This window comes from Cenococcum geophilum (assembly GCF_001692895.1).
Source record: "Cenococcum geophilum 1.58 unplaced genomic scaffold K441scaffold_118, whole genome shotgun sequence".
NCBI classification, from domain to species: Eukaryota; Fungi; Ascomycota; class Dothideomycetes; order Gloniales; family Gloniaceae; genus Cenococcum; species Cenococcum geophilum.
The window spans coordinates 107,566-129,835 of NW_027137676.1; the positions used below are offsets into that span (position 1 = coordinate 107,566).

General features: G+C 47.5%; 9 protein-coding genes across 9 annotated transcripts; 5 read left to right on the forward strand and 4 right to left on the reverse strand.

The window, feature by feature from the left end:
• Positions 1-565: 565 nt before the first annotated feature.
• K441DRAFT_624398 (uncharacterized protein) lies at positions 566-2,907 on the reverse strand (the record flags this gene model as incomplete). The annotated part of the gene is made up of 8 exons (XM_067646077.1): positions 566-1,231; positions 1,389-1,583; positions 1,635-1,740; positions 1,803-1,871; positions 1,920-2,062; positions 2,115-2,538; positions 2,590-2,650; positions 2,711-2,907. The coding sequence occupies 8 exons, from the start codon at positions 2,905-2,907 to the stop codon at positions 705-707; spliced, it is 1,722 nt and encodes a 573-aa protein (XP_067496128.1). The 3' UTR covers positions 566-704.
• A 2,632-nt stretch (positions 2,908-5,539) lies between these two features.
• Positions 5,540-7,581, forward strand: K441DRAFT_672054 (uncharacterized protein). The gene is made up of 6 exons (XM_067650510.1): positions 5,540-6,006; positions 6,089-6,179; positions 6,237-6,460; positions 6,522-6,823; positions 6,877-7,197; positions 7,250-7,581. Exons 1-6 carry the CDS (start codon positions 5,811-5,813, stop codon positions 7,475-7,477), a joined length of 1,362 nt encoding a protein of 453 aa, XP_067496129.1. The 5' UTR covers positions 5,540-5,810; the 3' UTR covers positions 7,478-7,581.
• Positions 7,582-8,136: 555 nt separating this feature from the next.
• On the reverse strand, positions 8,137-11,272 carry K441DRAFT_713123 (kinase-like protein; the record flags this gene model as incomplete). The annotated part of the gene is made up of 8 exons (XM_067653930.1): positions 8,137-8,527; positions 8,648-8,815; positions 8,871-9,082; positions 9,190-9,238; positions 9,289-9,435; positions 9,493-9,638; positions 9,700-10,610; positions 10,661-11,272. The coding sequence occupies 8 exons, from the start codon at positions 11,270-11,272 to the stop codon at positions 8,451-8,453; spliced, it is 2,322 nt and encodes a 773-aa protein (XP_067496130.1). The 3' UTR covers positions 8,137-8,450.
• A 1,615-nt stretch (positions 11,273-12,887) lies between these two features.
• On the reverse strand, positions 12,888-14,833 carry K441DRAFT_691593 (mitochondrial Rho GTPase 1; the record flags this gene model as incomplete). Its single annotated transcript, XM_067652490.1, has 2 exons — positions 12,888-13,037; positions 13,091-14,833. The coding sequence occupies 2 exons, from the start codon at positions 14,831-14,833 to the stop codon at positions 12,888-12,890; spliced, it is 1,893 nt and encodes a 630-aa protein (XP_067496131.1).
• Positions 14,834-14,864: 31 nt separating this feature from the next.
• Positions 14,865-15,698, forward strand: K441DRAFT_35505 (uncharacterized protein). Its single transcript, XM_067641336.1, has 2 exons — positions 14,865-15,566; positions 15,634-15,698. Exon 1 carries the CDS (start codon positions 15,036-15,038, stop codon positions 15,516-15,518), a length of 483 nt encoding a protein of 160 aa, XP_067496132.1. The 5' UTR covers positions 14,865-15,035; the 3' UTR covers positions 15,519-15,566; positions 15,634-15,698.
• K441DRAFT_35526 (uncharacterized protein) lies at positions 15,070-17,201 on the forward strand. The gene is made up of 5 exons (XM_067641338.1): positions 15,070-15,544; positions 15,634-15,764; positions 15,827-16,380; positions 16,437-16,604; positions 16,669-17,201. The coding sequence occupies exons 1-5, from the start codon at positions 15,540-15,542 to the stop codon at positions 17,029-17,031; spliced, it is 1,221 nt and encodes a 406-aa protein (XP_067496133.1). The 5' UTR covers positions 15,070-15,539; the 3' UTR covers positions 17,032-17,201.
• A 52-nt stretch (positions 17,202-17,253) lies between these two features.
• K441DRAFT_672058 (uncharacterized protein) lies at positions 17,254-18,141 on the forward strand. Its single transcript, XM_067650511.1, has 4 exons — positions 17,254-17,368; positions 17,428-17,610; positions 17,662-17,737; positions 17,867-18,141. The coding sequence occupies exons 1-4, from the start codon at positions 17,348-17,350 to the stop codon at positions 17,974-17,976; spliced, it is 390 nt and encodes a 129-aa protein (XP_067496134.1). The 5' UTR covers positions 17,254-17,347; the 3' UTR covers positions 17,977-18,141.
• Positions 18,142-19,417: 1,276 nt separating this feature from the next.
• On the forward strand, positions 19,418-21,809 carry K441DRAFT_713127 (carbon catabolite repression protein cred; the record flags this gene model as incomplete). Its single annotated transcript, XM_067653931.1, has 5 exons — positions 19,418-19,479; positions 19,536-19,679; positions 19,742-20,063; positions 20,119-20,559; positions 20,615-21,809. 5 exons carry the CDS (start codon positions 19,418-19,420, stop codon positions 21,443-21,445), a joined length of 1,800 nt encoding a protein of 599 aa, XP_067496135.1. The 3' UTR covers positions 21,446-21,809.
• On the reverse strand, positions 21,791-22,175 carry K441DRAFT_683203 (uncharacterized protein; the record flags this gene model as incomplete). Its single annotated transcript, XM_067651666.1, has 2 exons — positions 21,791-22,043; positions 22,105-22,175. 2 exons carry the CDS (start codon positions 22,173-22,175, stop codon positions 21,791-21,793), a joined length of 324 nt encoding a protein of 107 aa, XP_067496136.1.
• Between the last annotated feature and the right edge of the window lie 95 nt (positions 22,176-22,270).

The following is a 22,270-nucleotide window of genomic DNA, read 5'->3' on the forward strand; positions in this document are numbered from 1 at the left end:
TGCCGTATACGCGCATATGGGTAAGTAATGGTATCTTGCCGTAGGCAATCTTATATGGAGTTTTCCACCCTAGTTGCTTATTTGGGGTTCGATTAAGTGCGTAGCTAGCAGTAAGGAAAGCTTCTGGTCTTAGAGATGGGGGTAAGGATGCTTCTAGCTGCATAGCTCTTAATCGTTCCATAAGGGTTCATCCAGATCTTTCGGCTCTACTATTTTGTTCTTTAGTATATGGCGCTCGACATTCAAAAGTAATGCCTTTGACACGAACGCACGCACGAAGCTACAAAAGAGGGGGTCAAGGGGGTCTCCCCTTAAGGTTTAATATGGAAGCTCTATATAGTAAGGCTTTACATAACACTCTATATAAAGCTCTATGCAGAGCTCTATAGGGGAAGATTTAATATAGAAGCTCTACGTAATAAGGCTTTATATATGGCTCTATACGTAGCTTTACTTAAAGCTCTACCAAAGCTCTGCTAAAGCTTTACTACCCCTATATAAAGCCTTATTAAGAACTTAATATGCATTAACTTGTAATTATTATAATTCAACTATACTAAACCCCGCCCCTATATATACCTAAGCCGTGCCTTAATCTACTCTGCTTACTAAGCGTAAACTGGGCCAGAATTTTCGTTGGCGTTGACCCCAACGACTATCATGTTACATTTCAACAGCTAGCAGCCCAGTAAAAGTACACGGGACTAAGTCGTCGAGTCCAGTCCAACGTGACCACTGGCCAAGTATTTGAAGTCAGTTGGAAGATTAGCTTCATCTAACCGAAGCCTCTCGCGCAGGCAACCAGGCCGTGATGGTTTGAAAAATTGAGAGGGGTTGCCGATGGGATACTCCAGCATCCACCCCAATTTGTGTTTGAAGGTGCCTTCCGGGCGTTGGCCTTGGTCGAATTTGAAGCCCACGCAGATCGTAAGGATGTAAATTGCGGCTAGTGCACCAGCGCAATATACAGACCCCACCACGACTGTCAGCACCCAAGTCGGTTTCGTCAGCAGGAATGTATGGTGACTGTCTATGAGAACCAGAGGCATAATAACCACCAATCCGTTTCCGCAGAGAAACATCATACCGACGACCCAGCGAAGTAAGAATTGAACAGCGCCGTAGGGCATGGAGTCTTGAGGTCGTGGGTCTGGATCTTCCGAATGTGTTGAATGGGACGGCGAAGGGGAGAGGTTAGCGCTGACTTCCAACGGTGAGGCAGTGCCCGCGGCTGCCTCGTTTTGAAAGCGACGCTTTCTGATGTGTTTGTAAAAGGCCAAGAAGCCTATCCCGAGCATGACTGACAGAGTCCAGATTCAGCTTTGGCTATTATCAAAGGCCTTGAGACTTACTTCCAGAGATGGAATGTCCGTACATGAAAAAACTACTAATAAAAACTTGAGCCTCTCTGGAATCCCGAAACGCCGGCATTGTGGCAATGGTGACGAGCGATATCAACGTAATAAGTAGAAGACCTCCCCTAGGAGTGCCGTTCTCATCCCATTTAGACTTTCCGTACGTTGAGCTCGCTTGGAATGGTTTGTAGAATGGTATAAGTCTTCTCCGTGCAATTATTCTCAGTACTTTACGGGCGTCAGTCACTAGGTTCTTAAAGTGAAATATGCAGTGCAAACCTCTACTGTTGGTATATAGAACGCTGATAACATTTCCCATTGAAGAGAATGCGATACACAGTGACATTGAACATGACGTATTTTCTATTGAATGCGTAGCAAAAACCTTCAACGCAAGTCAGATGTGATCTCGAGGAAACACGGTTGAATGCAAATGGTGGAAGTGACCTTCATCGCAAAAAATGCTATCAATGATTCCTTCTTGTTTACAATCGTGTCGAGATCAAGTAGCCAAAACTTGCAAGCAGGTTAGCAGGGCTCACCAAAATTCAGGAAGTAACGTACCAAGAGCATGTTGAACGAGAAGTACAGCATAATGACTCCCGACACGGCGAAGTAGGCACCTTGCTTCAAAGCTTTCATTCGGCTCCGAGAACATTCGTTGAAATGCTGATCTTCACCGCCATCTATTTCGGAGGTAACGTAATCTTCTCCCTCTCAGCTAGTACAGGGTGAAGGCGAGAGGATTCATATACTTACCTGCGGCTTGCCATCCTTGGTAGCTGTAAAGAACCAGAACGATAGCCAATGGCATATTTCGACCGTGGATGTCGTCATCAAACTCTGTCATGAAACCATCAAACCATGGAACGGATTGTCTTTCTATGATTGCTCGTACCAACCCTGCCAAAATCATAACCAGCAGGAATATGACCTTGGTTGTAGCAACGCCCCGATTTGTGAAGATTGAGACCCTTGGCAGGCAGTAGTGCATCCAGGCAAAGATCATAATTAATGCGCTGGCAATACACATCGTGCGCCATTCATTTGGATGTGTAGATCGGTATGGAACTACATGTTGTGCAAAGGCCAATGAGCTTGCTACAGGTGTCGAAAAGGCAACAAAGAACCAGGCAAACGAGCATATGAACACCAGTGGTGGACGTGTAAACACCCTAGAAATCTGGCTTGAATATCAATGGTGGGAAGTTTACCCCTGCTTTGAAGTGCTCACATAAATAAACTCCCCTCCATTAAAGGGCCAAGCAGCAGCATACTCGAGATTAACATGAAGGCTGACGGTTCATTAATGATTTGAAGGTCAATGGCACTGCGTCGGAGGGAAAGGTACATACCAAAATAGAGTGTATATACCACCGAGAAGCCAGGCGACTGCCGCGGCTAGTTTACTTCCAGCGAGTATTGTTATAAAAGGTGGTAATATGAAGATATCCCAACCTATCATTCGATTAATGATAAGACAAGTAACGTCCCACCTGACGAGCGCAAGTAGGATTGGACGACTTCCATCAGTAGAACCAGTGCCCTGCATGTCGTTGTTGCACAGCGGAAAGCAGTAGATAAGTTTCTTACACAAACCAAACGCCTCAATGGTAAATCACGATCAATATATCGACGCTGTCAAGGCACTTGCTATTTACAATGCGTCGGACAATTGCGAGGAACTTTAGGGGGAAAAGCGAGAGGCGAATACTTGACGAGATGGTATTCGAAAGATTTGAGGTGGACCATCATTTTACTGGGGAATGGCTGAGGACCCCACCGCCAACCCAGGGCTTTCTAGAAGGCGGCGAGGCAGCCTTTGGGAATAGATACGATACTGTGCGGCTCTAAAATAGAGCGGGGTTCACACAGAAGGACGCACGCAAGGCATAAATCAGCATTAGGCCCCACAGCCCCGAGCATCTGTGGGGCTTTAGTGTCAAGAACGCCTTATCGCAAAGTTCGAGGGAATAGAGAACTTCTCTCCCCAATTGCCACCGGTCAGCGACATATTGTTCGTGTTCGACGAGAAAGCCCTACGACCTCGCCCCTCGGTTCACACAGGATGGAAGAACAGGTCCTTGAAGGACGGTATATTACCTACAAAAACACTCTGAGGGACTTCCTCATCGAGACTTACGGGCATGGTAATTTTCAAATCACTGTATGCTCCCAATGTTGGATCCCATAATATGTCCTAATCAACTATGCTTAAACCATCCAAGGCGGTAGACGGGGGCGAACGATGGAGCATAAGGGTACCGCAAGGCCGCACGTTAAATGCAGTAAGTAATTTCGATTGCAAAGTATTAGGAACACAATGGCTGACGACAATGGTTCGCGAAATCCCAGATTCAAAAGCGAGAAATTCAAAGGCGTTCTCAGCGTGCAATCCAGCAAGACCGGGAGGCCGAACTGGAGCAGCAACGAAATGAGGATGAAGGTCAAGAGTAGAACTGCGGAACGTGAAAAATATGAAAAGCCAAGATTACATGTGTATCAGGGACAGGCACAAAATTGGGGTATTATTGCCATTACGACCTTATGCAGATTTCTTTTCCTGACACATTTCTGGGATGACAAGGCGAAGGCTTTATTGGTTTACGGCTCACCGATGAGAAATTGCATGGTAAGCTTGCTTTTGGTTGGCAGGGAGGGTGGAAGATGCACGCCATTCGGCGAAGGGCCGTCCCGCGTCGGGTTAATGCCATCCGTCTGGTTTCACACTTATCGTTAACGTGGGACCCCAGGAAGCGAGACCCCCTGCAATCGAGACACTCTTGGCTTAACTTACAACTCTAATAACTTTAAATATTATTATTAAATAAAATATATTTATATTTATATAAAAAGTTAAAAATAAAAATAAAAATAAAAATCTTTTAAAAAGGTTATATATATTATTTTATTTTTATTTATTTTTAAACTTAAGGTTATATATTAATATTTTTTTATATTATTTATTTTTTAATATATTATAATAGTTTGCTAACTTTTAGGCTAGGCGAAGATAGAACGCGTAAGACTAATTAAAAGGAAATACTTAGGTTTTTTTCCTAATAAGGGCTTTTTCCTATATATAGAAGGTAAAAGCCTATATAGACCTAGAAAGGGACCAAATCGGGCAATAAATAGAATTAATAATAATAATAATAATAGTTTACTGATTTAATGTAATGTAGGTAATAGGGTTATAACAGTTAGTATAATTATAATAGTTTAAAATATCAAAACTGCGTATAGACAAAATTTATTAGGAACCATTATAATCCTATTACCTACGTTATAATAAATAAAATATTTTTTATCCTTTATATATTAAATTTTTAAAATAAAGTAATATATAATATTAAGTAATAGGCCCGTACGTCGGGGACCTAACTATTACCTTGCTTATTATATATATTGTTCTACATAGCGTATCCAGCAAGTATACTAGATATTTGCTTACTTTTTTAGTATATTTAGCTCGAGTAGTATAGAGTTTATCGCTTTATATATAAATTATTATATTTCTATAATATTATATAGTTAGAAACCTTAAAGAAACCAATAAATTTTTTTTAAATATTATAAAGTATAGCCCTTACGCTAATCGGACTATATATACTAAAAAGATAAGTAAGGTAATGCGTTACCCCAAAAAATTTATACTTATAATAGTAATATAATAATAATATAATAATATATTACGTTTTTATTACGTTTTTATTACGTTTTTATTAAGTTTTTATATCAATACTATTATTATAAATTAAATTTATATATATGAATAAATTGTTTATTAAATTGTTTATTAGAAGGGTATTATTTAGTGTCTCGCTTGGAGGTGTCTCGCCTCCTGGGGTCCCACGTTATCTCCCGGGTTTTACAAGTATTGCAAATTGTGAAGAAAGGTGAAAGGAAAGAATGGAGGATGGATGATGAAGGGGGAAATTGTGTATGAAGAAGAGCATTTGCATATCTTAATAGAATTTGGAGGAGTTGCTGAAACTTGTCGCGCTCGTCCAAATTTGGACTAGCTACTGAGCTCGAAATGTGGGTCCACGTGATGATCCAGTTGAAGACAATATCATGGGAGTGACGGACGTTCATAATTACGTTTGGGAAGATAAGTTCGTGTTGATACACACAACGTAGCATAATGTCCTAAGTTCTTGGTGCTTGTTCGAAAGCGCGGCAAGGCTGAGGCGGCGCAGCCAACCAGTTGTCATCGTGTTACGAGAAGGCAGTAGGCAAAGGGCAACCGCATGGATCCGCTTTCATTCAGAGCTGGTCTCTCGAAGAGGGATTCTCCATTACATTCGCCTTTATGTTACCTCCTTTTACTGCCTCAAGGCGACTATTCATTTCAGCCTCGCCGCCGTCCAAGTGGGGCAAGTTTGAGGGCAAAGGTATAAGGCCCCTCAGTTCCAGCTCAGTATTGTATGTCCGATGCTAGTCGAAGTCAGTATGGTTGAGCGCGAGCATACTCCTGAATGTTTCCGTGGATGGCAAGAGTTCCCCAAAAATCTATCCTTATCTCTTCTTCACGTCGATTCCAACCGGTGCTCCGTACGGCTCTCCCAAGATTCCGAAAGGCTGTTCGTCTCCGATAAAGACAGTCGGCTATGGGCACTTGTAATAGACAATGCCGGAGTAACTAAAGGTCGTAGTAGCATTTATCTGCCATACTTCATGACAATGACTGGGCTAGTACAAAGGATGGACTGCTGATCAAGCCTTTACAGACGGCCAACGGGATGTTCGGCATGTCACGTTCCAAGACTCTTCCCAACTTGCTTCCTACCTGGAACAGTCTTCCTCATCAACGCACGTATTGCAAGTGGCTTCGTATTCATTCTTTATAGTGTCAAATTATCTGACAACAAAGATTAGCTTCATTCGCCAAAGCTTTTCCTGGGGCCGACTTCTCATATCAGAGAATATGTTAAGGAAATTGTTCACGAGTCAAAACGTTCACCCAAATTTTCTCGACGTAGTGCACACTTTTGGAGAGAAAGCCGAGCCCGTCGAAGAGAGTTTCTCGGCATTTTTCTACCATCCTCTATCACAGTATCAAGCGCTTGGTTCTGAGTCCCCTAATGAGAATGCAGGCTATGGTAAGATTGTCCAAAATCGGGTTGACATGGAAAAAGTATTGCTCGTGCTGAACGGCCGTAGTTATTGGATACAACATTAAGTATGTTGCAGGACACGGCAGACCATTCCTGAAAGACCCTTATTCCGTCAGGGAAACGGGTGTCTTCCAGCTATGTGCCAACAGTTCTGCGTCTGCACAGCGGTGTAGCTGGGTGTTTATTCACCCATCAGACGCTTTGGAAGAACGGCTGGGAGAGGTCTTCAAAAATGCAAAGCAGACAACTTGCACGCTTCAGTTCCAGATCCATGCTCTAGTGCTTCTCAGTGTATCTGACAACTGGAGAACTTATACAAATTACCTAGAGGAATCGTTCCGGAGGCTGGTAAGCACTGAGCAATTCGCGGATTTAGTACTACGAATAACCATAATATCAAGCTTGAACGAGGCTTCTATACGAACATCAACGGCCCCACAGTCGAGGGTGACATTGATACAGATTTCTCTGATATTCGGAAATTACAGTTGCTGACAGATAAACTCCGTCGACTCTGTCATATATTGCAGCTCAATATCAACCTCGGGACGCAATTGAAAAGCTGCATGCAACAAATTAAAGATAGAACATGTGCAGTATCATCTTCTGTTTCATCTTTTGATAGCTTTAATTCTCAAATGGACCTGTTTATTTCCCAACACCGGACCCACCTTGCGAGGATCGAATCGTTGGTATCACGGGCGCAAGGGGTGTCAGGACTGGTGAGTAGCTCTTCCTATCGTTCGACCCTCTTACTGATTGGGATTGGAATAGATACAGAGCATTCTAGACATCCGCACTGCAGAAAGTAGTAGTAGAATAAATACTGCCGTTCACGACATTACTCAGCAAGGTATTCAGGAAAACAAACTTATAAAACAGCTGACGCATCAATCTACTCAGGATACACGAGCGATGAAGTTGATAGCTTTGATATCTGCAATCTTCTTGCCCGCGACTTTTGTTGCTGTAGGTCTCTTTTGGAGGTGTCGTCATTGCTAGTATTAACGTTGAAGAACCATGCAGACCTTTTTTGGTTCAAACTTTTTTGGCTTCAAGTCTGATCGGAGCCGCAATGTCCTTGTAGCCGCGGAAAATATCTGGATATATCTTGTTACTGCTGTTGGACTGTCAAGTCTCACCCTAGCCGCATGGTTCTGGTGGCTGAGGAGAACAAGGCATCCTCCTCAAAGTTCAGCTGAATCGGACATTGAAGCATTCTCATGAGGTCTTTCGAGGATTACGGATTCACCGACGCCGGAAAAGTTTCAAGGGAACCATGGGCGAAGATGGTTCCTGAATATGATGTGGAACCTTTCGAAAACAGCTGGGAGCAAAATCACACCTCTTTTTCACCGCAAAGCCGCCAAGTGCTTTGCAATATCTCCTTTGCAAGGCTCATATCTTTTCCGCTGCTGTAGCTAGTATTTCATTTGGTAACGGAGCATATGTTGTTCTCTGGGAATCTGTCTCTTGATCGTCAGTATTCCGCAAAACTTTTTTGGACTTTCCTTCATTTCTCTTAGTTTTCGTTAATTGTTTGAGCTTGCGCTATCATTCAATTCTATGGAGGCGTAAATGGATTAGTAAAATGGAGTGTTTTTGTTATTCCCTTCTTCTGTTCTACATGTTTTGCGTTAGTTTCCAGTATTCCAGAAAGCTGATTGAAAGCCGGGCGGCTTTCAGTAGGCTTTCACAGCCCCCTTGATCCTGGTATACACTAGTCTATCTATATTATGCAATCGGATATTAATTGAATTAAGGCGTATTTGTCTGGAGGGGTATCTAGCGTATTATAACCATGCAGAAATGATATGTCCCGTGATTCTCCACCGGAACGGAAATGCAAATGCCAAAGGAGAAATAATTAAGGAACAAACAAGAACGCCTTCAATAAAATCATGACTCGCACGCATATCTATACGCGGCAAGCAGACTCGGCAAATTGCGATGCCCGTTGCTCTCGCACAGGATTCTACTCTAGGTCCTGGTTATTCATGCGGGCCTTCCTCCTTGAACTTTCCCACTCATTAAGAACGGCGTTAAATTCTCCTAGAAAATCATCAAGGTCTTATGACGGTCAGTGGGCAGCGATGACAGAATGACCGGAGTTCGTGGAAACGATGCAGGATTCGAGGGCAGCAATGTTTCAAAAGTAGAGAGTATACTCACTTTCCTTGGTTGCAAACTCTAATTGCACTTCCTGATCCGCATTATAACTAGAAGTTTTGGAAAGATCGGTTGGGATGCCATGGGTGACGTCTATTTCGCGGACTGAGACTTTGTAGAGTCTCAGACCCGTATTTGAGGCTGTCACATCCCTTTGTGTATTATCGGATACTGGATCATCTCAGTAAGGGATAATATGCGATTAGAATAATTTAGATAATCGTACTGCATATGAGGAAGAGCTTTGAAGCTTGAGCAATAGCAATCCTCATAACGAAGGGTCGGGAGTTCATTCGCGGTTTTCCGGTTGCATTCCTGTCTGTCCAAATTTGGGATCGAGAATGGGTTATGCGGAACGAATCCCTTTTGACAAAGGGCAGCCAACCTATGTATGGTTTCTTCATGTCGAACCAAAATGAGGACACCTCGAATGACAGGCTGAAAGGGTCACATTAGCTGAAGCATTGGGGAGAAGAAAAGCAGTACCAAGCGATAGACCTCTCGTATGCGGAGGAAATTGTGAGCTAAAGCGAGGAGAGACTTACCATTCATGGACCGAATATCCTGTGAGTGCAGCCTGAAAATTGATTGTGTCTTCGAAAGTGAGCAGAATATGATGTTAGTTGAAGAGAAGGCGCGCTCACCACTCAGGGATCGAAACGAGTAGTGGTCCGTGTGTCTGTCTCCGAAAACAAGTGTGATGGTCATCGGACGGGTTTGGCATGTATTAAATCGTACAATTTCGTTGGCAGTACTTATACGGGTTTGGGGACTGTATTCATCTCGATGAACTACGGCGGTAGTCAGCGATGTAATATTCACATGAAGGTTTTCAGACAGAGACTAACTGAGAAAAGTATCATGAGGTATCTCCTGGGTTTGTTCGTCGATGTGGTACCTTTTCAGAATGACCAGTGGCGGGTTACCATGCCTGTAGAAGTAAAGTGCGCATTTCTTCTCACATTTATCGGAAGCATCGCCGAATTTGGCACATCTGGGAAGATCTAGTCAGTTAACACACCGTGAGACCCTGGGATGTGACAGGGACTACTTACAATCTCCGGTAATGACTCAAGTGGCTCGTTGGAATGGTTCCTGCCCAGGATCGTTGCCATACGTCGGGCTGACCGGTGGACTCTTGATCATATTCTGAGGCTTGATTGATAAAATGACGCAGCTGTTTCACCACTTCCGAGGCTGAAGGTCTCTGGTCTTCGGGGCCGAGCATCTGTTCTACTAGGCCGAAAAAGTCCCTGGTGTAAAATCGCATTTGCCAGGACGACAGCTCCCCACCATTCCCGCCTTTGTTCTGTTGCACCAGATTCAGAAGGGTTTTGTGTCTTTCCCTGACTGCTGCCTTCATCATCTTGTTCTTGTGAAAGCACGACCAATAGACCATATCCTCATTTTCCTGCGATCGTTCACTTCGGTATTCAATGAGAGCGTTTCTCTTTTGTGCATCAGAGGTCGCGACTTCAGACATCACGCACCCGAGTGACCAGATATCGTACGCCGGGAAGCGTACATTTAGCTCGGGCGGAGAATATGCCCTTCCTGCCCAGAGGTCTTGATTTTCTGTGCTTTTGATACTATGTATAAGGCAGGAAGAACCAAAGTCTGCGAGTTTCAGCGTTTCATCATGAAGAAAAATATTCTGTGGCTTTATGTCTGAGTGAATCGTTACAGGGTCGTCATTGTGCAGGCACTCGAGGGCTTCGGTGATGCCAAGGATCTGCTTCCAGATTGACTCAGACGCGAGACCAGCAAAATCTTGCAAAAGTAGTATCTCAAGCGTGCTCTCGGCGTACAAGAAGAGAATTGAGAAGGTGTCCCCATGGATAAAAGCGCCCAATGCCTGCATGAAATGAGGATGATATTTCTGATTGATATGTAGGAGTGCCTTCCACTCCTTGCGCGCAAAGCCAAAATTGTGGCGAGCGAAAACTTTACGAGCAAAAAAAGGGAGCTGCAGAAGGCTGTCAGTAAATGCTCGCTCAGCAAAGTGGGAGAGAATACCTTCTGCTCCTTCATCCAGATCCGCTGGTATTCCGGATAAGGGAAAGAGGATTTGTAGACACTGCCAAACTGGCCAGAGCCAATCGGATCACTGTCTTCTTCAATCGGCACCACTTCCTTTGATTGATAGACCATAGCCTGCGGGGACATTACCAAAGGTCGAATCTGGAATCTCCATTGATCGCGCAATATGCTGTCTTGAAGAAATGTTGCATCGTTGAGCGCTGATAAGAATGCCAGGTCTATAGCATTCAAGAACCGGTCACCATCTAATCTGACCTCTTCCCGAATGAACCTCCCAATCAAAGTTGGTCTTTTGTGATAAATCAGCAGAGCGTAGATTAGTAGATAATCTTCTAGAAGCCTTCTTTCAATGTTTACAATTTGATCGATGCGGTTGTCGGTGCCATACTCGGCGCGGGAGTAGCGTTTGCAATTTGCGCATTCACAGAGAAAGATATCCTTGGCGGATAGCCCTCGAAAAAATTCGATTATAATGCTCTTTGGAAAGTAGAAGTCTGGAGCGCCTGGAAATGCATTATTGAACTGCACCTTTCTATCGTGCAGAGCCAGGCGCGCACGTTCGCACCGAGGATCTGAATGTTCCTCCATAAGAACCGGAACTCTTGAAGTTTCCTTAAGTCGAACGGCATTCTAATGAGCGAAGCGTCCGAAAGGGGTATTGGTCTGATTGGATCAGATGTAGTAGTGATAGTTTCCAATGTGCGAATTAATATTGGGATAGATTAAAACGGGACGATGGGATGAATTAGACCCTGCAAGAGGTGTATAGTGACAATGGTCGCGTGGCTGAAGCTTCGGTCTGTGCCCTTCCGAGGGTCTGTGCGTCGGGGTATAAATACGTCTGACAAGGTCTTAAGGTGACGACACCTGGGCAGCTGGGTTTCGATCAGAACGGCAAAGTAAGGAAAGACCTTTCCTATCTCTTCGCCATCTGTTTAGATCGAAGGCATCCGGGCGAGTGAGTGTCTCAAGCATCGAGGTCGCCCCGACGCTCCATTTAAGAAATGGTGTGGAGTGGAGAAGAATTGGAGCAAAGTTGAACCTCTCGTTGGCCGGCTGTCAAGAGTCCGCTATGAATTGCTGGCTAACTTTGGTCTGTTCTGGCCTCTGAATCAGAGTGGGGCTTAGACCGGTCAAGATCTGCCTCGAGAGGCAGATTTGAAGGACCATTTCCTTGTGATCTTAACGATTTCATGTTCTGCATCATCTGCGCACTCTGCTTGGGGCCTCAGTTGCCCAAGGCCAATCAACTTCTCTGCCTCATACGATGCGCCTCGAGAGCTTTAATTCTTGCTGGCCTGATGGAAAGGACTCCAGGCTGGTAGGCCGAAATTGCAATAAACAGGAATAGGAGCTTCCCGAGGATTCAACCTCACCAGGCTTAGAAGGCAAGTCGTCTTCTAGCTTGTTTACCTTTACGCTTCGTTCTGATTGCAAACCTGATGCCAAAGGCGTGAAATGGTTTTGCGCGTCATTCCAATTTGAGTTTTCCGCATACTTGACCGGGAAAGACTCTTCCCAGGTTCGCCCTTACCTCAGCAGACTCAGACGCATAGAATCAATTAGCGGACAAATGTATATTCGCAAGCGGATATCGCTAACCTTTTTTCTTCAGCCCCCTTTCTCCAGCTTGTACAGCGTCATAGGGCCAATTAAGCGCCCTACCCCAAAGAACCAAAGCTAAACGGAAACCGATAGCTGCGGCGCCAACTCACCATAGGTAACACCCACATGGTATGCCTAGCGTACATCAAGAGTGGGAAACAGCGGACGTGGCAAGCCATCAAATGTGAAAGCTAAAGTCTATGGATGAACCCGGGCCGCTTTCTACAGAACATTACCACTCAAGAAAGACTACCGAGGCCCTTCAGGTGTGCCCGCCGGCCCAAAACGTTATTCTTTGCATTTATAAAGCACTTTAAGGTCCGCACGTCCTTTCTGCATCAACCCGAGACTTAAGAATAATCGCCGAGGTCCTCCGGACAAGCAGGTCTGTTAGAATACTTTTGACGATATCCACCTATAATGTCGAGAGCAATGCATTAAACGTTGTAGGCATATTTGGACGGAAATTTCGGTGAGTACCCTATACATTTTGGGTTTGCGCTGAGCTCGCATTCTCGCTTCGAGTGATTAGCGGAGGAGGTGTTATTATATATTACAATAGTACAGGGACCCCGCATTTCTTAAACGGTTAGTCGCTCTATAAAGACGTTGACTTTTTCCATATGATCATAAACGCTGCTGTGGCACCCAAAATTACGCCCAGCGCAACGTAAAGGTTGGTCCGGTCAACGGGTTCGTCATCCTGCTTTGGGAAAGCAGTTGATGGATAAGTGGCAGACTCAGCCAGCTGTAATCTGTCAATTGTACAAACGGGTATAAGTTGAGCAACGGAATACTTACGTGAACAAACAACTCAGAGATGCTGCTCCAGGTCGCACTAACATGTAGTGGCGCCGCCATGTTTAGAGCGCTCGTGTACTCATCCGGTTGCTGTTCACACCTTTGCATGGTCTTATCCTGGTCCGCTTTAAGAGCGGTATAAACTGCTGGCAAACCATCCAGTTGTGGGTACCTCTTCCTCAACTCAACAATGTGTGCAAAACTGTCGGGCTCGCTGGAGTCATAAGTGTAGCAGAGAAGATCGCAAGCGTCAAGCTTCGCCTGGTTCTCCAAGATTGCCGGTTCTAATTCCCCGAGCTCCTCAATAATCAAATAGCACTGCTTACCTCCCTTCAACTCTACACTGTTGACGGCAGAACGGGGTTTGATGGTTGGGTGGTAGGTTTGGCTGAATGGCCTGTTGAGAAATGCGGATAGGAGAGCGCTCTTCCCAGTACCACTGGCACCTAGCACATAACATAGGAAGACATTCCGTTCAACCCTGCTGGGCTTGTTACGCCGTTTCCGAGCCTTGGTAACTTTAAGAGCGGCGGTGGTACCTCCTCGGTCCGAACTCTCAAAGCCAAGATACGCTAGATACTCTAAAGTTGTTTTAGGTTCTTCAAAAGTAGTCATGCTCCATTGCGCTAGCCAGCCCTGGAGAGTGATATAACCGGCTTCGTTTCGGACCGTGCATGAGGGAAAGGCAGAATCAATCCATGAAGGAGGCACTCCTGGTGTTGGAGCAAACAAAGCGGCAAGCTCGGAATCATTCAATCCTCCATCGTTATCTTTGTCAAAAAGTAAAAATAGGTCCACAAAAAATCGGTAACCAGTGGGGCTTAACTCCGCGGAAGAGTACTGTGGAACTTCAAATTTCGGATGTAAAAATGTATCCTTTAGACTGAGGCTGTCGGTGTAGTGGAATTTCCTCAAAATAATCCAGATGGTTTCGTGACGACCCTTTTCCGCAAATATTTTGTTCAGCAACAAGAAACCTCTTTCGTCAATCCCCCGATCGTTCGCCGATTCCGGCGCGAGCCGTTGGATGGACCGTTTGATATTGGATAGATCGTCTTCTCCGAGTGGCTTTTCGAAGCATTTGATTTGAAACCCAAGCAGTTCCTCATCATTCAGATAGCCATCCTTATCTTTGTCGCAGAGATGGAACGCCCGTTGTAAAGCAGATACAGCGGCTGGTTTGAGAGCGGCTTCCTTGGAGTCATATAGCGGGGCGATGGGGTGGGTAACCGCCTTTTGGCAGAGGAAGAAAACTTCGTTGATGTTGTGGTGCTCTTTGGCACTGGTTCGTATGCAGGAATCAATTTCCTTGAATTCATTCATGACCGGGAGCATCTCATCAGATACCACTTGAGACGTCGTTCCATTGGACTGGAGCTCCGACTTGTTCGCGCAAAGCACGACCGGTACGTTGACGCCCAGAGAGCGGAAGTATGGCATCCAAAAAAGTGCCACGCGCTCATAGCTGTAATGGTCCGAGTATACTAGTAAAATGACGTTGGACTTGCGCAATTCTTTTCGAAGGATATGCCGTTCATGTGGGAGAGCGGAAGTATCGACAATGATGGTGGTGACATTGTCTGGTGTCCCGAGGGTGGGTGGGAGCGTTACTTGGGGGAGGACTGGTTGGATTTTGGTGGTAACGAAGACATCTTTGACGAGCGAGGTGATGATGGAGCTCTTGCCCACCCCTTCATCACCGCAAACACAGATCCGGACTGTGACAGCGGAGAAGTCAGTCATAGTGGGGGACACTGCTCGAGTGGTTCGCAGTTACCAGTTGCCATGCTTTGAGTGCATCTTTAGACCATCGCCCCGCGCCGCAAAAGAAGGATCCGGGTGATTAGAGCTATTCGTGCTAAAGGAAGCTATTCGCAAACAGGAAACAAGGTCAACCGTCTCGCACAGATGATGGGTGGAAGTTCGTTCACTTCAACGTCGTGGGATGCGAAATGAAGTCGCGGGCATGGGTCTCTTGCTAGACCTGCAGGGTGAGGAGGTGCTGTCACGCCACGTGCGTCGCGCGCTCGGTAGCCCGACGGTTCAGCGCCGTTGGATTGGACTTGGGGATCTATCGAGGCCAAACGACTGGGGTTACATCGAATATCGCTTTTGTGGCGGCGCTCTACCCCGAAAAACCACTCTCCTAACGCGGTCGCACTCCGCATTTTGCCCAAATCCCGGGCAAATTCTTTACCAGCATCGCATCCTTCAGCTAGACGGCCTTTCTGTATTAGCCGCTCCAGATTCGGGGCCCCATAGTGGCACATGCGGGCCAGGAAGACACATACATACCGCATCCAAACCCCACATCCCCAGAGGGATTTACAGTCCTGAGCTCCATGGTCCAACTATCGTGAAGCCAGGTTGGCTCTTTTGTGTGCGTAGAGAGAGCGTAGGGCAAGCCGACCGCATTCAGGAAGCTTGACGCCAAGTCCCGATTTGTGCCATGTTGTAAGTGCCACAACCACCGTTGGTCAGCTAGACCCAATCATGCCACCCCAGAATGCGCAGAGGCTGATATGAACACTTCTGTTCTGCAGCGTCCTTCCTCCTCCGCCGAGATATCCTGCTGCAGCGTACCCGGGCGCTGCTGGGGGCGGCCCACCTATCGAGACGAACAATATTCTAACCCACCCAACTAGCCCTGAACATCAGCTGGTTGTGGGCGAAGGTAGCTCTCCGATCGATCGCATTAATGTTCTTAACAGCTTTCTTATGTCCTTATCATGATAGGCACCTATATTCTTCGGGACGACCTTCACTTGGCAACGCCTCCACCTCATCCTTCAGAAGCTCCTATACATAACCCGAATCCTCTTGCGACAACCATATCACCACCAACAGCAGGCACCAAGCTCTCGCTACTCGTTCTCGCGCCGCGACAACTCTCCCAGCCCCAACTGTATCGAGTTGACACAACGAACAGCACTAGGTCGCAAGTCCCGCCGAGCATACAGGAAAGCCCGCATGAAGGGCAAAGTCAGGCCAGTGACACTGCCTCTCACACAAAGACAAATGGAGTCGCACCACCGGGGACATTCCACGCGCCAGTCTTTGGGGAGGGAAATCCACATCTGTCGGTTCTAAATGGCAAGGATTCGAAAGATCCTCTGAAACGGCGGAAACCGAAGAGTAACATCATCAAAAGTAATTCGTCATTCGTATCGAGAGTCATCCCTCATGAGGCTTTATCGCGGCGATTACAAGAACACGATCCCAGTGGTCTATATGCTTTCGCAAACATCAACAGAGCGCTCCAATGGCTAGACCTGTCCTCGCCGTCAAAGGTGGGTAAAACTCAATCCAACACTATAAAGATTATTGGATTAACCGTGTGATATAGGAAGAGCACATGACCAAGATCCTTTTCACCAAAGCGCATGCTCTCTGTCATGATATTAACCCCATCACAAAATGCGCCAACCATGTGGACTTTATCATGGGCTTCTCCACCGGAGATATCATATGGTACGAGCCGATGTCGCAGAAATATGCCAGGATAAACAAAAACGTAAGCAATTGAGGAGATCTACGTGGGTGCGCCTTTGGAAAAAGCAATTCTAACACGTCTTTAGGGTGCTATCAATCCATCACCAATATCAGACATTCGGTGGCTGCCCAACAACGAGAGCCTTTTCTTAGCAGCACATGTGGATGGAACGCTTGTAGTCTACGATAAGGAGAAAGAGGATGCACCATTTGTGGCAGAAGAGCGAGCTGCATCATCGGAAAAAGCGTCGAGTGAGAGCGAGCGTAAAGTCGCCCTGCAAATTAAAAAATCCGTCCAGTCAAAAAGCCAGAAAACCAACCCGGTTGCATGTTGGAAAGTGTCCAATTCTAAAATTAACGCCTTTGCTTTCTCTCCAGATTCTCGACATCTTGCTGTCGTCTCTGAAGACGGCAGTCTGAGAATCATTGATTTCCTTAAAGAGCAGTAAGTGATGGACATGGCTCGACAACTTCAAATACTCATACTTACACGACCCTAGGCTGCTTGATCTGTACACTAGCTATTACGGAGGAATAATGTGTGTTTGCTGGTCACCGGACGGGAGATATATAGTTACCGGAGGGCAAGATGACCTCGTTTCAATCTGGTCCCTCGAGGATAGCATGCTAGTTGCTCGGTGCCAAGGGCACAACTCTTGGGTGACCGCAGTGGCCTTTGATCCGTGGCGATGCGACGAGCGCAATTACCGGATCGGCAGTGTCGGTGAAGACTGCAGGCTTCTTTTATGGGACTTTAGTGTCGGAATGTTGCATAGACCTAGAGCGGTATGTTCGCGTGGAACCATGGCTTGAGACATGTCACTGACCAAGGTGTTGGGAGTCAGGCATCGGTGCGTCAGCGAGGAAGCGTAACTTCTGCAACGTTCAAGATCCAACGAACTCGCGCGGACGGGTCCACGAGTCGACTTCGCTCAAACTCCAACCTCACGTCTGCGAGCTTGGCTGGAGAGGACGTTATCCACCCGGTGGAACCGCGGGCATGCACTGCCATGTTACCTCCTGTTATGGTAAGGCCCGTGATAACGACAGGAAAAGTCTTCTGTTAACCAGACGAACAGGCGAAGCGTGTGGACGAGCATCCGCTCTGCTGGCTGGGATTTGAGGAAAGTTGCATAATCACATCGTGCAACAGTGGTGAGTGAATTTTTTCTTTGTCGATGTGCTTATTTTGTTGGGTTAAGGCGACCCGCCTTGATGCAGGAACCGTGCCACAGGCCTGGATGTGGCTCTGACTCCAGCTCTGGCTGACGACTTTTCTTCTAGGTCATCTCCGAACATGGGATCGTCCTAAGGAGGGCACAGGGAGCGATGATGGAGAACTTTCGACAACGTCTGCGAGTGCCAGTGCGAGCGCAGGGGCGAGCAATGCGTAGGCTCGAATTATATCCTGTTTTGTTCCCGTCGATAGACCATGCGTCGACCTTCTGGAATTGGGTAAAAACATGGTTTGACCCGGTATTTTCCGAATCACATGCCTAGCTATTCTTCGTCGTTCAGCCCTAGCATGGCTTGCCGTGGCTTACCATGGCCAACTGTACATTACTGTTTTTACTAGAGGTTCTGTTTCTCGGCAGCTTTGTATGAAATAGTTTGGGCGCTGCGTGGCTTTTTTGACATTTAGGCACCGATGTACTGAGAAAGGAAAATATCTTCTGGGGGGCGCTTCTCTCCACCAATGCTGCAGCAGATTGATTAAGAGGCAGACCCACGAATAATGGAACGTGCGGTGAATGCTCGGCTCGGTACTGCTGCGTTCACGCAAACGACGGCTATGGTTTTTTCCGATTTCGCAATCTTTCCTAAAATCAGAGGGTGGTGTTGATCGGAATGGGTACCGGCCACACTGCCTGATGAAACTGAAGGTAGCCAGGACAAGAGCTGGAGTGCTTTCATTAAAGCTTCGCCACGTCTGATGTGACCGGGAAAAATCGCTGAGACCTCGGCAATAAAGAGCGCATGTTGGAAAAACACCTAGGTTGGCGAGCTGAAGCGGAGCTCAACGCTTTCTATCAGATCACTAAATAGGCATGGCGCCAGATATATATGAGAGGCTCTATGAGGAAGAATCTATGGAGCTCGATCGCTCGAGAAGATATCTACTGGTCCGTGCACGTCGCCGAGCTCAACAGACTGCCCGCCTACCCCTACCAACACTTTCTTTGCGAACGGCTTTTCAAGGTCAAGCTTGATTGAGGTAAGTTAAATGGCACCAGCAGCATAACCGATTCCCGTCGATCAGATTCACAAGCTTTTGTGGACGCCAACGTTAGTCGGCCTGTGGTTCGGCAGCGGCATATGCTAAAGAATGAGCTCATCGTGAAGTAACAGTCATCGCACAACACAGGGCTCGCTGACAGGTTGACACACAAAAAGCCCCCTTCCCCCTTGAGAGGGCTGTTCATGCGGATTTGTATGCCTTGCAGGATTTTGTTGCACCGAATTGTTGCATAGCCACCCTGAGCAAATAAGCATCGATAATCTCGCATCAGCCCACTCGCACGTCAGTCTCTGGTCGTTGGTGCTGCAAACGAACGGCTCTCGGCATTACTTTCTTTGTCCTGCCGCCCAGTTTGCCGAACCATTCCTTCTTGTAAAGTTCCCGTCCAACGCCGCAGCGTTCCGGCAACCTGGCTCCTTAGTGCGCAGCCTGCATTAACGGGTCTAATGGGCGTGGGATGATTACCAGGTTGGAGCTATCCAATGACTCCCTCCAGGTTAGTCGTGCCGTCCGCAGCATTGCCTTATTTTACACAACCGCCCTCGTACCTCCATGTAGTCGAGTTTTGACCTCCTTGTGAACCTTTTTCTGCAATCATGGTCCGAACTGCTGCTGGAGTTTTTGGCGGAGGGAATTCGAAACCTACTCTCGAAATAAAGTATGCTCCTCCGGGGCACTTCTACAACGGAAAAACAAAAACTAACTGAACCCCAGGCCAGACTCCCCTTTTGTCGTCTTCTATGGCCTACCCTCTGAAGCCCAACCGGCCGAGCTCACCGGCAAGCTCGTGCTCACAAGCGCCGAGTCCATGCCTGTACGGAGCATAAAAATGACGTTATGTGGCATGCGGAAAGTCTCGTACGGTACCACCACGAAACTCGTGTGAGGAGTAAGCCAGGCTAACTGCGTCGTCTCTGCAGATGGATGACAAACACGGTTACTCCACAGCCGATTGTTTCGAGAAGAACCTTTATGAAGCAAGAGTTGAATCTCTTTCCTGCTGACGGACTCAAAAACAAAGCGCACAAGATCAATCCGGGCGTCCACGAATGGTCGTTCAGGTTCCAGATTCCGAACGATACGGACGAGAGCGTCGAGGGGCTTGTCGGAAACTACATCTTCTACAACCTGAATGCAACCGTGGACAGAGGCTACATTAGCAAGCAGATCTCTGCCACAAAGCATGTTAGGGTTGTTAGGACACTGGGGCAAGACTTGATGGAGTCACTGCCCATGGAGCAGGTAAGGTTGCAGGCGGAACTTTAGTTGTGCATGCAGCTGACGGGGTGCTCTACAGATCAACGAAGACATTTGGGCTTCAAAATTAGCGTACAAGATCACCGTCCCGCAGAAAAATTACATTGTGGGAACCGCAATCACAGCTGACTTTGTATTGGTCCCTTTACGCAAAGGGGTAGAAATCGGCGTGATCAAAATGGAGGTGGTGGAGCACATGTTCCTCAGTAGCGACTATGTCGGGCGTTCTATATCACATTCCCGCGAGCATGTTGTTGCGAGCATGGAGAGTGGAATGCCCTCTGATTCAGCGCACGTTGTCCCTGAGGGCGTGGAAGAAGCGGATCAATTATTTGACGAGTCGCACCGATTCCAGATGACGCTCGATTTACCAAAGTCATTGAAACAATGCCGGCAGTCAGCTGATACTGACTACATCAAAATCGTCCACAAATTGAGGTTATATGTGAATCTTCATAATCCTGAAGGTCACACAAGTCAGGTCAGTTCGAGAGTGACGTTATCTACCACGTTCATACAGTGCTGACTTTACCTAGCTTTTGGTCAAAAACCATCTTCATCTTTTCATATCGCCAAATCTTCCTCCTGGAGAGGATCAAAGTGTATTAGTAGATCGTAACATTCTTTCTTCCAACGCTATGCGTGACGAGGCGTATCAGACTGCCCCACCGACATACGGACTACATCAGCTCGACGAACTGTACAACGGTATCGACACTAGCGGCTTTGTGACCCCTGGACCCCGTGGAAGCGCGGGTAACAGCGGCGGCAACACTCCTTTCTACAGTCAGAGTCGGAGCGGCTCAAGTGAAGATATTCCAGCTACACTTGGCGCTGTTGCTCAGGAAAACGGGAACGGTGCATCCGCGAGCGCGCTGCACTCCCGTTTAAGCAGCCTGAGCATGAATATCAACCGAACCACCCTCTTCGCTCCTGCCTGGGGTTCATATCACTCTTCAGGAGGAAGCACGCCTCATAGCACCACGGACGAAAGCTACACGGCGTCGTCAAGCAACTCACACTCGTGGCACGGGTCCATCAGGGGCTATTTCGGCGACCACGTGACGGGAGCGGACGACTACCCGCACGCCGAGTACGATATGGAAGCACTGATCAGGACGCCGTCATATAACACGGCGGTGCGGACGCCAGTGCGCACGCCCATCAGCGAAGACCTGCCCACGTATGAGATTGCGACCAGCAGGCCCACAAGCCCGCTGCAGCACTTGCGCAGCGGCAACGGCAGCCCCCCACCCACGCGCAGCCTCGACACGCTGACGGAGGAGACGGAGCGCAACACGCAGCCCAACCCGCGGCGTGCCTCGCCCGCACGCTCGGGATCGAGGTCGTCGGGCGAGCAGAGGTAATTTCTCTCCTCTTCGTTTTCCTTTCTCCATACCTATTCCACAAACTATGCCTGCAATTCAAGGGTCCGGCGTTTTGTTGAGGAATCGAGCCCATCATTGCTGTTTCCAGGGCATTGTTTGCATTTGCGGCTTTTAGACGGGGGAATTCGAGCCCGGCATGACAGGCAGCTCGACATGCCCCTTTTCTTCTCTCCCCCTTATCTCTCTCTCTCTGCTCTTCGCCGAAGATACCCTTCCCCTTAGCATTTCACAATTTGTATTATTATTTGCTATTGTTGTTTATTGGTCTTTTCCATGCACGACACATAGAAAGTTTGCACATCGGCTCACGCCGCGAAGACGCTCTCACAGCAGTCCTTTCAGGCCCAGAACCAGCAGCGGCAGGCGCAAAACGGCGGCGCCGTCGTTTTGGAGCAGGGTCGTTCCTTCGTCTGTGTCTGCGTCTACATCCACATCTACATCTACGTCTTCCATCACTCCTACGCCGTTTGCATCTGCGCCAGGCAGCGCCAGGCCCAGGCCCCGACTAGCTCGCCTGCCTCGCTTGCCCCGTTGATCGGCGGCGCGTAGGCTGGCGCTCTTCGGGTTGGACGAGGCGCTGGGGGGCCGGGTCGTGCAGCGGCAGCAGCAGCAGCTCGAAGCAGCGGATAGGTCGCTACCGAAGAGTGGGCAGGGAGGAGGAGGAGGAACAGGGCATGAGCAGGATGGGCGGGATGGGCATCACGAGCATCAGGGGTTGGAAGGGGGCATTGTGGAATATCTCGGACGAGGGCGAGGGGGTTGGGATTGATTGGGAAGGTGATGGATGTGTATAGTTGGGGTTAA

Coding starts and splice junctions, on each gene's coding strand:
- K441DRAFT_35526 (XM_067641338.1), top strand. Junction 15,765..15,826: donor TCAGCTGGTTGTGGGCGAAG/GTAGCTCTCCGA, acceptor TTATCATGATAG/GCACCTATATTCTTCGGGAC. Junction 16,605..16,668: donor ATGCCAGGATAAACAAAAAC/GTAAGCAATTGA, acceptor ACACGTCTTTAG/GGTGCTATCAATCCATCACC.
- K441DRAFT_672058 (XM_067650511.1), top strand. CDS start 17,348: ATGTTGCATAGACCTAGAGCG. Junction 17,369..17,427: donor TGTTGCATAGACCTAGAGCG/GTATGTTCGCGT, acceptor GTTGGGAGTCAG/GCATCGGTGCGTCAGCGAGG. Junction 17,738..17,866: donor AATCACATCGTGCAACAGTG/GTGAGTGAATTT, acceptor CTTTTCTTCTAG/GTCATCTCCGAACATGGGAT.
- K441DRAFT_672054 (XM_067650510.1), top strand. CDS start 5,811: ATGGTTGAGCGCGAGCATACTCCTGAATGTTTCCGTGGATGGCAAGAG. Junction 6,461..6,521: donor TAATGAGAATGCAGGCTATG/GTAAGATTGTCC, acceptor GAACGGCCGTAG/TTATTGGATACAACATTAAG. Junction 6,824..6,876: donor AGGAATCGTTCCGGAGGCTG/GTAAGCACTGAG, acceptor CATAATATCAAG/CTTGAACGAGGCTTCTATAC.
- K441DRAFT_35505 (XM_067641336.1), top strand. CDS start 15,036: ATGCGAAATGAAGTCGCGGGCATGGGTCTCTTGCTAGACCTGCAGGGT.